At 37.7% G+C, this 12,979-nt stretch overlaps 1 protein-coding gene across 2 annotated transcripts in view; it reads right to left on the bottom strand.

The window, feature by feature from the left end:
* Positions 1-569: 569 nt before the first annotated feature.
* GTF2H1 (general transcription factor IIH subunit 1) overlaps positions 570-12,979 on the bottom strand; it is a 37,937-nt gene continuing 25,527 nt past the window's right edge. For both annotated transcript variants that reach the window (XM_045039041.1, XM_003993039.5), the window contains exons 10-15: positions 12,633-12,721; positions 11,984-12,101; positions 8,337-8,427; positions 7,752-7,867; positions 6,385-6,477; positions 570-1,564 (exon numbers count right to left, since the gene is read on the bottom strand). In XM_045039041.1, the coding sequence (XP_044894976.1) occupies positions 1,478-1,564; positions 6,385-6,477; positions 7,752-7,867; positions 8,337-8,427; positions 11,984-12,101; positions 12,633-12,721 (594 nt within the window). In that variant the 3' untranslated portion in view covers positions 570-1,477. The remainder of the gene's footprint in view (positions 1,565-6,384; positions 6,478-7,751; positions 7,868-8,336; positions 8,428-11,983; positions 12,102-12,632; positions 12,722-12,979) is intronic.

Here is a 12,979-nt window from a genome sequence, read left to right as displayed (position 1 = left end):
GCTGTAGCCATTATATGAAAGATAATCAGGATTTCCAGTTACGGAATCAATCAGCCACAAGGATGAAAGGTACAGCATACAGAATAGTCAATGGTACTGTAATAAATGGTGACAGACGGTAGCTACACTTGTGGTGAACAAATAGCATAACATGTAGAGTTGCAGAATCCCTATACTATAAACCTGAAACTAATATAACATTGTGGGTCAACTACACTTCAATAAAAAATTTTTTTTTTAAATAACAGAAGAAAAAAAATAAAACGAGCTTACAATGGCTTTAAGAGTAGCCCACCCATGTAAATATAACATGTGAGAAACCGTAAGATGTCTTAATAGTTAAAGGAGTATCTATAAAAAAGTTTTACTTTTTTCTGTAATTTTTAATACAAGACATCTAAAATCTACATAAACAGTGAGTTGATCCTATTAAGAACAAAATATGGCATGATTCCAGAAACAAGAATGAAACTGTTTTTTTCCTTTTGCCATTTAGGCTTTTCAGTCACTATGCAATGATTATCGATTCGCCAAGGACAGTAACAGTCAAGATACTCAAGAAAAGGAGATATGAGAAACATCTTTTATTTTTTCTAAAGAGGTGAAAATAAGTAAGATTTCTTATATTTCTCACTCATAAGATTTTTAAACTCTTAAAAATGCAATTTCCTCTTTTCAAAGCACATGCCATCTTAAAAAAAAATCTTAGCAATGTACATTTGCACTCAAAGAAAAACATGCAGCGCCATTGTCTTCTGACAAAAATCTGCATAAAAAATCCCACGCAACTTTCTGCAAATATGTTCCCTCTTAATCATTTAGGGACTCCAAACCACAAACATTCAGTGCAACATTTATTGTTTCTTATTTCCGTAGGAAACACAGGACCAATGATGTCTTCTGACTACAACTGTTTCCTGATGGTTGAGCAACAGTCTCCTGCTTTAAAGTACTCTCTTTAACTTGCTGATGTAAGGTACGACTAGAATTCAGTACAACTTGAGGATCCAAGTGGAGGATGGAGGAGAAATACTTAAGGTGTACCCTGTGCCATAAACTTAGGAAAAAAATTTACAAAGAAAAAAAAAAAAACCTCAGATTTTATCAATGCACCCTTTTAAAAAGTTTTTTTTTTTTTTTAATTTCTGAAAGCAGCTTAATGTGAATCAAAAGCAGTTCCTGAGTAACTGCAGTAAACAGTGTCTCTTTAAAATATATATATATGTATATATATATATTTGCAACTTAGCTCATTTTGGTTCTGCCTTAATTTACCTCCCCAGCTTCGAGTTTAGTCACAGTTCCTTTCCTTTCAGTTCACAATGTGCAAGTACAACAGCATCAGCTCCGAGAGTTGGCATGGTGCAGATGTTTGTCACTGCTGTGTGATCATCGGCATGTCTCAGGCCAGGTTTCCAGAGTCACTGCAGGTCACAGTTCTCTTACTCTCACAAAACCTGTGAGAGTCACAGACACTTCACGTTTTCTTCATCAGACGCCGTGACTGCCACTTGTGGAGCTTGTTGTAGGCTGTCTGGAGCATCTCCTCTATGTGACTTACCAACTGAAAAACACAGCAAGAAACTTCAGCAATAACTGGGCAAAGGCTGGGGAAGTTAATGCTTCTGATCCAGATCTGGCACATCCTTCAGTGTAGTTTCTATGCTCATTTGTATTACCCCAGTGAGGCAAACGGCAAGCCCTCTGTGAAGGTATTACCAGAGCCGTTTTGTATAAAAGGGAAGAGATGGTGGGAGAGGCTGGAAATTCACCTGCTCTATCTGGGTTGTAGTGTCTGCCCTGCCATTAAGCAGCTAAAGGACAACGTGAAAGTTGAACCTGCCTGGAAAGTATATAAAAATAATTTACTTTACTGGATGGGCATACTGGTTCCATAGTGCCAATTAGAAGAGATGAATGGCAAGCCCTCCTGGAAGACTGTACAGGTATATCTTGTTTTACTGTGCAAAGTTTTATTATGCTTCTCAGGAATGTTTTTTTTTTTTTTTTTTTTTTTTTCTCTCTCCAACAAATTGAAAGTTTGTGGCAACACTGCATCAAGCAAGTCTCTCAGCACCGGTTTACCAACAGCATTTGCTCACTTTGTGTCTCTGTGCCAGGTCACATTTTGGTAATTCTTGCAATATTTCAAACTTTTTCATTATTATTATGTTGTTACCCTAATCTGTGACTAGTGTGACTTTGATGTTTTTGCAATTGTTTTTGGGCACCACGAACCATGCCTGTAAGATGGTGAACTTAATAAATGTTGTGTGTATTCTGACTGCTCCACTGACCAGCCATTCCCCTCTCTCCCTTTCCTCAAGACTCCTTATTCCCTGGGACACAACAATATTGAAATCAGGCCAATGAATAATCCTACAGTAGCCTCTACATATTCAACTGAAAGGAAGAGTCACATGTTTCTCACTTTAAATCAGAAGCTAGAAATGATTAAGCTTAGTGAGGAAGGTGTGTTGAAAGCTGAGACGGGCTGAAAGCAAAGACTCCTGTGCCAGTTAGCCAAGCTGTGAATGCAAAAGAAAAGTTCTTGAAAAACATTAAGTGTTATTCCAGTGAACACATGAAATGAAAAGAAAGCAATACAGTCTTATAGCTGCTATGAGAAAGTTTTAGTGGTCTGGATAAAAACTCCAACCAGCCACAACATGCCCTTTAGCCAAAGCCTAATCCAGAGCAATGCCCTAACTCTGTTCAAGGCTGAGAGAGGTGAGGAAGCTGCAGAAGAGAAGTCTGAAGCAGCAGAAGCTGGTTCCTGAGGTTTAAGGAAAGAAGACAACTCTGTAACAGACAAAAAAGTACAAGGTGAAGCAGCAAGTGCTGGTGTAGAAACTGTAGTGCGTTGTCCAGAAGACCTGGCTAAGATAATTAATGAAGGTAGCTACATTAAACAACAGATTTTCAACACAGACAAAACAGCCTTCTATTGGAAGAGGCCATCTAGGACTTTCATAGTTAGAGAGGAGAAGTCAATACTTGGTTTCAAAACTCCAAAGAACAGGCTGATTCTCTTACCAGGAGCTGATGCAGTTGGTGACTTTAAGTTTTAGCCAATGCTCATTTAACATTCTGATTATCCTTGGGCCCTTAAAAATTATGCTGTATCCCCTCTGCCTGTGCTCTATGAATGGAACAACAAAGCCTAGATGACAGCACATCTATTTATAACACGGTTTAGTGAATATTTACGGTCACTGTTGAGATCTCAGAAAAAGATTCCTTTCAAAATATTACTGGTCATTGACAATGCACCTGGCTACCCAAGAGCTCTGATGGAGACATGATGAACATTGTTTTTATGCCTGCTAACCCAACATTCATTCTGTAACCCATGAGTCAAGGAGTAATTTTGACTTTTAAGTCTTATTATTTAAGAAATACAATTCCTAAGGCTAGAACTGCCATAGACAGTGATTCCTCTGATGGATCTGGGCAAAGTAAACTAAACACCTTCTGGAAAGGATTCACCATTCTAGATACCATTAAGAATATTTGTGACTCAGGGGGCGCCTGGGTGGCTCAGTCGGTTGAGTGTCCGACTTCGTCTCAGGTCATGATCTCACAGCTTATGAGTTCGAGCCCTAAGTCAGGCTCTGTGCTGACAGCTCAGAGCCTGGAGTCTGCTTCTGCTTCTGTGTCTCCCTCTCTCTCTGCCCTTAACCCATTGGCATTCTGTCGGTCTCTCTCAAAAATAATAATTTTAAAAAAATTAAAAAAAAAAAAAAGAATATTTGTGACTCAGGACGCCCAGGTGGCTCAGTTAAGTGTCCGACTTCAGCTCAGGTCATAATCTTGCGGTTTGTGATTTTGAGCCCCACTTCGGGCTCTGTACTGACAGCTCAGAGCCTGGAGCCTGCTTCGTATTCTGTGTCTCCCTCTTTCTCTACTCCTCCTCCCCCCCTCTCAAAAATAAACAAACATTAAAAAAAAAGTTAAGAATATTTGTGACTCATGGAAAGAGGTCAAAGTATCAATATTAACAGCAATTTGGAAGAAGCTGATTCCAACCCTTATGGATAACTGTGAATGGTTCAAGACTTCAGTGGAGGAAGTAACTGCAAGCTGGTGGAAAAAGCAAGAGAACTAGAAATAAAAGTGGAGTCTGAGGACATGACTGAATTGCTGCCATCTCATGACAAAACCTGAACAGATGAGGAGTGGCTTCTTTTTTTTTTTTTTTTTAATGTTTATTTTTGAGAGACAGAGAGAGAGCAAGCGGGAGAGAGAGGGAGACACAGAATCCGAAGCAGGCTCCAGGCTCTGAGCTGTCAGCACAGGGCCCGACGCAGGGATCAAACTCACGAATTGCGAGATCATGACCCGAGTTGAAGTCGGATGTTTAACCGACTGAGCCACCCAGGAACCCCAGGAGTTGCTTCTTAGGGCTGAACAAAGAAAGTAGTCTTTTGAGATGGAATCTACTCCTGGTTGAGGATGCAGTGAAGACTGTAGAAGCGACAACAGAGGATTTACAATATTACGTAAACTTAGTTAATAAAGCAGCAAGCAGGGTTTGGGAGGGCTGACTCTGAATTTTGAAAGAAATTCTACTGTAGGTGAAATGCTGTCAAATAGCATCGCATGTTACCCAGAAAACATTTGCAAAAGAAGTGTCAATCGCTGTGGCAAACTTCACTGCTGTCTTATTATTTTTTTTAAATGTTTATTTTGAAAGAGAGAGACAGAGTACAAGCAGGGGAGGGGCACAGAGAGAGGGAGACATAGAATCTGAAGCAGGCTCCAGGCTCTGAGCTGTCAGCACAGAGCTTGAAGTGGGACTCGAACTCACGAACCGTAAGATCATGTCCTGAGCCGAAGTCAGACACTCAACCAACTGAACCACCCAGGCACCCCTACTGTTGTCTTATTTCAAGAAATTTCCACAGCCACCCCAACCTTCAGCAACCACCACCTGATCAGTCAGCAGCCACCAACAGAGAGGTAAGGTGGATAGCAATTTTAGCAATAAAGTATTTTCTTATTAAGGAATGCACAGTGTTGTTTTTTTTTTTTTTTACATGCAATGCTGTTGCACATTTAACAGACTGCAGTACAGTGTAACCTAACTTGTACATGCACTAGGAAACAGAAAAATTCATTTGACTCACTTTACTTCAGTGGTGTGGAAACAAACCTGCAGTATTCTCCAAGTTAATGCCTGCACGTGGCCTCAGAATCCTTTTTACCATAGTGCTCCAGGCAGTTACAATCAAGAAAACACATGAACTGAAACCTATGTGTCACTTTTGCTCTGCTGTTGGGAAGATACTCCAAGTTTCTTTTCTGATTGTAAGTACTACTGTTATATTTTGAGAAAAATCACTGAGGACATTAGGGAATAAATACTTACTAAAAACCTTACTGATGAAGAATTTTTCAGCTTTCAATGATAAAACTCCCTCTTTTGATTGTGCTACTTACTCAAATACTAAATCCTGAATTTGTATATATTCTTCTTGCCCAGTCATCTCAGAGAGGACTGCACAACAAATGAAAAACCATCTCGTGTGGTTGCTGTAGCCTTGCATTCAAAAAAATGTTAAAAAACCTGGGCACCAAGTGACACTCTGCACTCACTACCTCACCCACAGCCCTGCCCTGCTGTAAGCCATCAGGGAAGGCCAAGGCAGACCATAAGGCAGCAACTGTACAGTTTACTGTTACAGAGTAGCAAGTCTGCCTTTCTTTGCAGGGTTGGGTTTGTGTTTGCTAGTCAGGTTTTCTAAATAATTATTTTTTTAGGAACATACACACAGGTTGTAAATCTATAAAGCAAAACACGGAGATGATTGGAGCACTTGGCTGGCTCAGTGGGTAGAACAGGCAACTCGATCTTGGGGTCGTTGAGTTTGAGCCCCATGCTGGGGGCAGTTTTACTTAAAAAAGAGAAAAACAAACAAAAACCATGGAGACGATTATGATAAATTCCTGATTAGTTGTGGTCCTGAAAGAGTGCGAAGGAGGGGTAGGCAACTGGACAGGGAATACCTATGGGTACCGGATTTGTTCCATTTCTTATGATTTGTTGGTAGATACTCGTTTCATTGTTTTAAAAAGTGTAAGTATTTTATACACTTTTCTGAATATATGATGCATTTTACAATTAAAAAACAGTCCTGTGAGAGGTGCTTGGCTGGCTCAGTTGGAAGAGCACGCCCCTCTTGATCTTGGGGTCATGAGTTTGAGCCCTATGTTGGGTGTAGAGATTGCTAAAAAAAATAAAATAAACTTAAAAACAATAATACTGAGTAACAGAAAAAAAATAAGAGCCAATGTATCTATTCATTTACACGAAAACAAAGTTAATTTCATCATTTTGCTACACAGAGAATGAGAATCAGGCCAATCAGATTGTTGCCTTACGTTTGTGCTTAAATACTGTCTCCGAATTTTTTCTTGGAATGGGCAGAGCTTTGTAACTTGAAATCGTTCCAAATTACTTTTCATTTTCACTACCTAAAAAAAGATGAGAGAAATTAATACAGAGAAATCTCAAAGAACCTTTAAGAAGCAAGAGAAAAAGATACATAGGAAGTTTACTTTTTTTTTTTTTAATACATTAATTGGCTTCAGGCAGAGAAGCAGTATCTACCACCCCTCAGAGATAATTAACACTTTGGTTCATAATTCATATCCCTCTCGATATTTTTTTGTATATGTGTATAAATGCATTTATTATACTGTTTTAAAATTTCACTTGGTTTAACCTGAACATCTTTCAATCATTAAATACTCATCTAAGTCACTGTTTAAAATGGATGCATTGTATTCAGTGTACGGGCATACCAAATGCTTCTTTAACCAAGCCCCTCTGGTCAAGAGTTAGGCCAGTTCCACATCTTTCGGAGACAGTGGTAGAGGAACATCTCTACTGCTAAATATTTATAAATATTCTTAATTACTTCCTTAGGTTAAATTTCTGAGTGTTGAATTTCTGGGTCAAACTTTTTTTTTAAAAGGTAGTATGAATAATAAAAGAAAGAACTCTTGGCAACTCAGCCATCACTGATCACTTAAAATTTTTTCTTTTAAAAATCATTGATAAAAAAAAAATAAAATAAAAAAAATAAATAATTGATAAAAAAAAATGCTCTTTTGCTGTAGCGTTAAAGATGAACTTATTTGAATACTAGTGAGTATGAAAATTTCCTCTTAGGTTTCCTGAACCACCCGCATTCTTTAGTGAGGGGCCTGTTAAAAGTCTCTTGCCTATTATTTTTAATGGGGTATTTACCATTCTCTTAAGAAATGTTTATAGGAGTAATCTATATAGTTAAGCTATTACTACTAAAGCTGTAAATATTTTCCCATGTATCAACTGTCCTTTAATTGATTAAAAGGGTTTCAGTGTTAAACAGCTAGTGCTATATTTGTTGTCAATATAAGTTTGAATTTAATTACCTCTAAAAAATATACCAAATAAATAATTTTACTGATGTGATTTGTTTTGGATCTGTGTTCTTCAATTACTCCCAGTGGCTTAGAGGTAGACACAAGTTTTAAGACGTACAATCATAAGTTATAGAACTGGCCTGTATCTCAAATTTCTTCATCTATAAAATGGGTTTTAATACCTACCTCCATCAGGATGCTGAAGGCTTAAATTAACATATGCAAGTGCTTATCCCAGTGTCTAGCACATGGTAAACAACACAATTTTCAAATTTCAAAACAGTATCTCGCTAAGTCACACCACCACTGAGCTGGCTGTGTTTGGAATTAATTCTGACCTTTTCTTCTAGGAATGGTGTATTAACGGGAAAGCAGGACCAGAAGTGCCGTAGAAGTTCCCCAACAGCCACATACAGGTGTTTCAACTCAGACTGAATATCATTTGGCACCATCTCTGTAGAAGAAACAAGAGGTCTATAGGATAAAGGTTATTTTTACATATGTATAGCTTCTGAAAGAACGACCACTCATAGAATGAATCTGAACGTGTGTTCTCGGCCAATGCCAAACCAGGATGTGCTATTCTGAGATAAGTTACCGATTTTGTGGCTAACAGATCCCAGAGTTTAAATTCCCTTGGATTTTGGAGCAATTTTCAGATTTCCCTTTATTCTAAGAGGTGTAAAGTAAAAAAGAAGGCTTTTGGTATGCTATAGGGAGACTAGCAATGCACCACTCTTTGTACTATTAAGACAATTACGAAACCTAAGCTCTAGTCTAAATAGATCTCAGGATCTATATGCACAAAAACAAAAATTTCAGAAAGCTCCAAACAAAAACCAATGCAACTTTAGCATTCCTCTCAAGCTGCTCTTTAGAGCTCATTTAAGTAAAGGGGCAGCAACAGAAAGCCCAGCACATACGGTTTATGGCTTGCTGTGTCCCTCCCTGCATAAGTGCTCCTCCAGGTGACAGTGTTGTGATAGTACTGCTGGCAGCACTACTTGAGAGAACCTGCAAGAAGCAAAGACACAGAAAGTGATTTCCTCTTCCTGTCATCTTTCTTACCTAACATTTCAGTTTTACAGCAAAATGGTCAGTGCATCTTTACTCCTGCATAAACACATAATCTACAGCAACTAGTGAACTACTTTGTGTGAGGCCAGAAACACAGTGTGCATAGAAACAGAATACCTACCAGTCTTCCAGTAATGCCTGGCACATCTTTAGACCTCAAAAGTCACACTTTTGCCCTTCTTAAGTACCAACTCAACTTGTGAACTCTACAACTGAAGCTAAAACTGAGCTTAAGAAAACAACTAAAACAACATGTTAACATGTATACTTACTGGCAGCTAGGGGGAAAAAAGAGAAAACTCAACAGAGCAGAAATATATCATTTGTAGTTTTCCAAGGAAGTGAATACTTAACCAAAAGGGGAAAAAACACACTCCCCACTGTATCAGTATCAACAATTAGGAAAATAATTCACATATCTATTCAGTGAGTGCCTAACAAGTGCCAGGCACTGTGGTTATAGAGGAACAAGTCATTTGTTGAATAGCTCAAGTGCAGGGTTACCCTCTCTAAGGCTTTTCAATGGAGTTTTTATTAAGTAGATATCCATGGTATATGGACTGGGTGAAAACAAAATTTCAACTTGGTGTAAGAGTACAGGATATGACCACCACAAGTTAAGGGGACATGGGAGTTCATGTTATTCCTATTTACTTTTGTCAGAAATTTTATAATGCTTTGGAACTAGAAGCTTCTGTGATTGCTGAGCTGGCTGACTAGCCACGGGCCGTACTCAGGTATATACACCCAGACAATTGATTTCTTGGGCCTTCCTGACTCAATTCATGTGTCTCAGATATAAAATCATTTTTGGCATGCAGGGTGAGTATGGGGAAGAATTTAAGTATCTAGGATTGACCACAGCTTGAAAAACTTACGAGGATCTACTTAGGCCCAAGGGCCAGATGCTGGGTTACACTACAGATGAAAAAAAGGAGTCAAATTATCCCACAATTGTTATGTGTACATATATGAACATATATGTATTTCCTAGCTCTGTTCGCGGAGGGGACGATAAACCAGTAGCAAATGACACCCCAACAGCAACCAGTACACCACACCCAGATCTTGGTTTCTAAGTGTACCCAACATTAAAAAAGATTCTGTGGCTGGGGCAGGGCAAGCATAAGATGAACCTGGAACATCTATCTCATCATTCCATAAAGTAAGGTACTCAAAAGGAGGTGCTCAAAAATTGATGAGGACATTGTCAGAAAGATATAGGAGCTAGTGTGAAGGGCGTGGGAAGGGTCTGATCGCAGAGAGGCACGGGTACATTTTTGGAGGTGACAAATTTTTTTTTTTAATTGTGTCAGTGGTTACACAACTGTGTTTATTAAAATTTGCAGAAGAGACTAAAAAAGGTACATTTAACTATGTAAATTATACTTTAGTTTAACAAAAAGACAGCAACAGTTCATAACCCACAAAATAATGTAAAAACCCATGAGTCCATTCTGTTATAAATAAACACAGAAGGAAAGGGAAGCTCTTTGTCTTAGCAAAGTGTCAACTGACAAATGTAGAAGGGATGATGGAATTAGAAAATCACCACTTCACCACCACCACCACCACACAAGTAAGTGTTTTGGTAAGAATCATCAACGGATTCTAAAAAACTAGTGGGTAAAAGTTTGATAGGAAATAGAATATTTATATGGTCTTAAAATATCTCTCAAGATACTCATTACAGAGGGAAAAATATTAACTTTTTGGTGGAAAAACCAGATAGATACTACCCTACCCAAGAGATCAAAAGTTGGGACAAATTAAGTATGTGCCTCCTGATACGATACACTGAGGATGACACATCATTTCTGTGGTATTCTTGCCCAAAATGCTTAATGTGAATCTAGTCATGAGGAAACCATTAGAGAAACTCAAAGTGAGGGTATTTTACAAAAACTGGCTTTTATTCAAATATCAAGATCATGAAAAACAAAGAGAGATTGAAAAATGATACCATTTTACCTTATTTATTTATTTATTTATTTATTTATTTATTTATTTATTTATTTATTTATAAAATGATACCATTTTAAAAGAGACTAAAAAACATAAGAACTAAATGCAACTCAATGAACTTGACTTGGATGCTGGACCAAGGAAAAAAAAGTTTTCTTTTGCTCCAAGGGACACTGGTGGTACAACTGGTGAAATTTTTGTTAAGACTTATAGGCTGGATAATAATACTTTATCAATGTTAGGGGCACCTGGGTGGCTGAGTCGGTTAAGCGTCTGACTTCAGCTCAGGGCATCATCTCGTGACTTGGGAGTCTGAACCCCATGTCAGGCTCTCTGCTCTCAGCATGGAGCCTGCTTTGGATCCTCTGTCTCCCTCTCTCTATGCCCCTAACCTGCTTGCACTCTCTCAAAAATAAACAAACATTAAAAAAAAAATTCTTTATCAATGTTAACTTATTGTTTCTGTAATTGTACTATGTTATGTATGAGAATTGTACTGTGTTATTTATGAGAATGTCTTGTTTTAGGAAATACACACTGAAATATTTGAGTTTCTATCTCAAAACAGCCAGAAAACATTTTTTTGCAACTTTCTGTAAGTAAAAAAAATAAGTTCCAATATGTGGTCAGCACTACAAGACAGATGTGAACTCTGATTCAGAGTTTACAAAAATAGACAAAAGATGTGCCCCACCCCCTCCCCACCTCCAATACTTGTTACTGGGCATGCTGAGGATTGCTTTACAGAGACAATGTAATTTGAGTTCAGTTTTGAATAATTATTATTAGGTCCTCAGGGTCAGGAAACAGGCTGAGAGAGAAAGTATGACTTTGTTTTCTAGGCAGTTTTGTGTGTTAGGCTGGAGAGAGGACTCTTGGTTGTGTGTGGAAAGGAATGGTGGAAATGCAGCTGGAGATGTGGGTTCGGGCCAGACGTAAAGATTCTGGCACACCAGATGAGGCATTCAGACAGTAACTATAGCAACAAAAGGGGGCAGTAAAGGATTTAAGCTACAGGGTGATAAATTTGTTTTTAGAAAGAGAACTTGTAGTGGCATTGTGGAAAACTACTCAGGTTTGCTTAAACCAAGGTGATAGGAGTCAAGAAATAATGAAGAATGGACAGAACTTGCTGATCCATTTAAGTATGAATAAGAGCAGGGAAAAATAAAGACTAGATAATAAGATCTATTTTATGTATTCTAGTTTAAGGTCATGCAAAATATTTAGACAGTGATGTCCACAAGTTTTCTGGAAATCTGGGAAATTTCCCCAGCAACACTATGTATACGGAAGGGAAAAAATTGGCACAAAACTCATTATCTTATTTTTCATTACCACCTTAACTTCAGATGCTTCTTGAATATGCCAAATACCTTTTTCTTCCTACCTCTTTTTTTCAATTTATTTAGTGGCAATATGTCTTTAAACGCAACTAAAACAGTTTATATAATTCAATGTGTTTGTCCTCATAAACTGAGGAAATAACTAAGGGAATTTTGGTTTTCAAACAGTACAAGTCACCTACCTGAGTTAATTTGGGTGTATAAGCTTCCATTTCTTGCCTAATACTTTGAAAAGAATTAATAATGTCCTGACTTGTTGCATACTGTAGTGACTGGATTGGAGTTGGACCATGATAATACCTGAAGAGGTAGAAAGAGGCAAGGAATGTTTCCGATTCTGTGTCTCCCTCTCTCTCTGCCCCTCCCCCGTTCATGCTCTGTCCCTCTCTGTCCCAAAAATAAATAAACGTTGAAAAAAAAAAATTTAAAAAAAAAAAATAAAAAAAAAAAAAGAAAGAGGCAAGGAAGAAAGGAATGACTCATAACACAGAATAAAGGCATGTAACATTTGTCCTTCAAATATTTTAGCAGTCTCAATATAACATTATCCCCAAAGCAAAAAATAATATAAGCTAAATAGATTTCAATAAAGTAACTTAATTCCTATATGGGCAGTAAGCAAACAGTACAGAGAACACATTCTTATCTTGGCTTTGATCATTTAGCATCCTTTTCTGAAATGCACAAAGTAAATTCTCAAAGAAAAAGATAATATATTTTTATGGTAAAGTGATTTAAAACTGGAGTGCTATACTTGCAGAATATACTCTGCAGTGACTTGTGTTATAAAACTATTGTGTCTCAGGTTAATTTAATATTGACCAAACTTACCTATCTGACTTCTTGAGGTTTAGTGCAATTGTTTTTATGGAATTATTTTTTCCCAAGTCTTCATATTCAATGGACTCTTGTAACTTCGCCTATAATTATTAACACAGCACTTTATATGGAAACTTTTCCTTACTGGAGTAATGAACATGATTGAAAAAGTACAACTCGACAGAGAGTAAAATATGAAGTCTTCCCACCATGAGCTTCAGTTCCTAGAGATAACTGCTCTACAATTGGTTGAACTCATTTTCTCACCAACCATTTACAGAATACCTGTTTTCCTACACTCTGACCATATTATTACTGAACCTTTAATTTTTAATAGTCTGGCAGATGAAAATGGTATC

The sequence above is a fragment of the Felis catus genome, chromosome D1, assembly GCF_018350175.1.
Source record: "Felis catus isolate Fca126 chromosome D1, F.catus_Fca126_mat1.0, whole genome shotgun sequence".
NCBI lineage: Eukaryota > Metazoa > Chordata > Mammalia > Carnivora > Felidae > Felis > Felis catus.
Note: the sequence above shows the minus strand (reverse complement) of the source record. Positions and strands in the feature narration are given on the sequence as shown.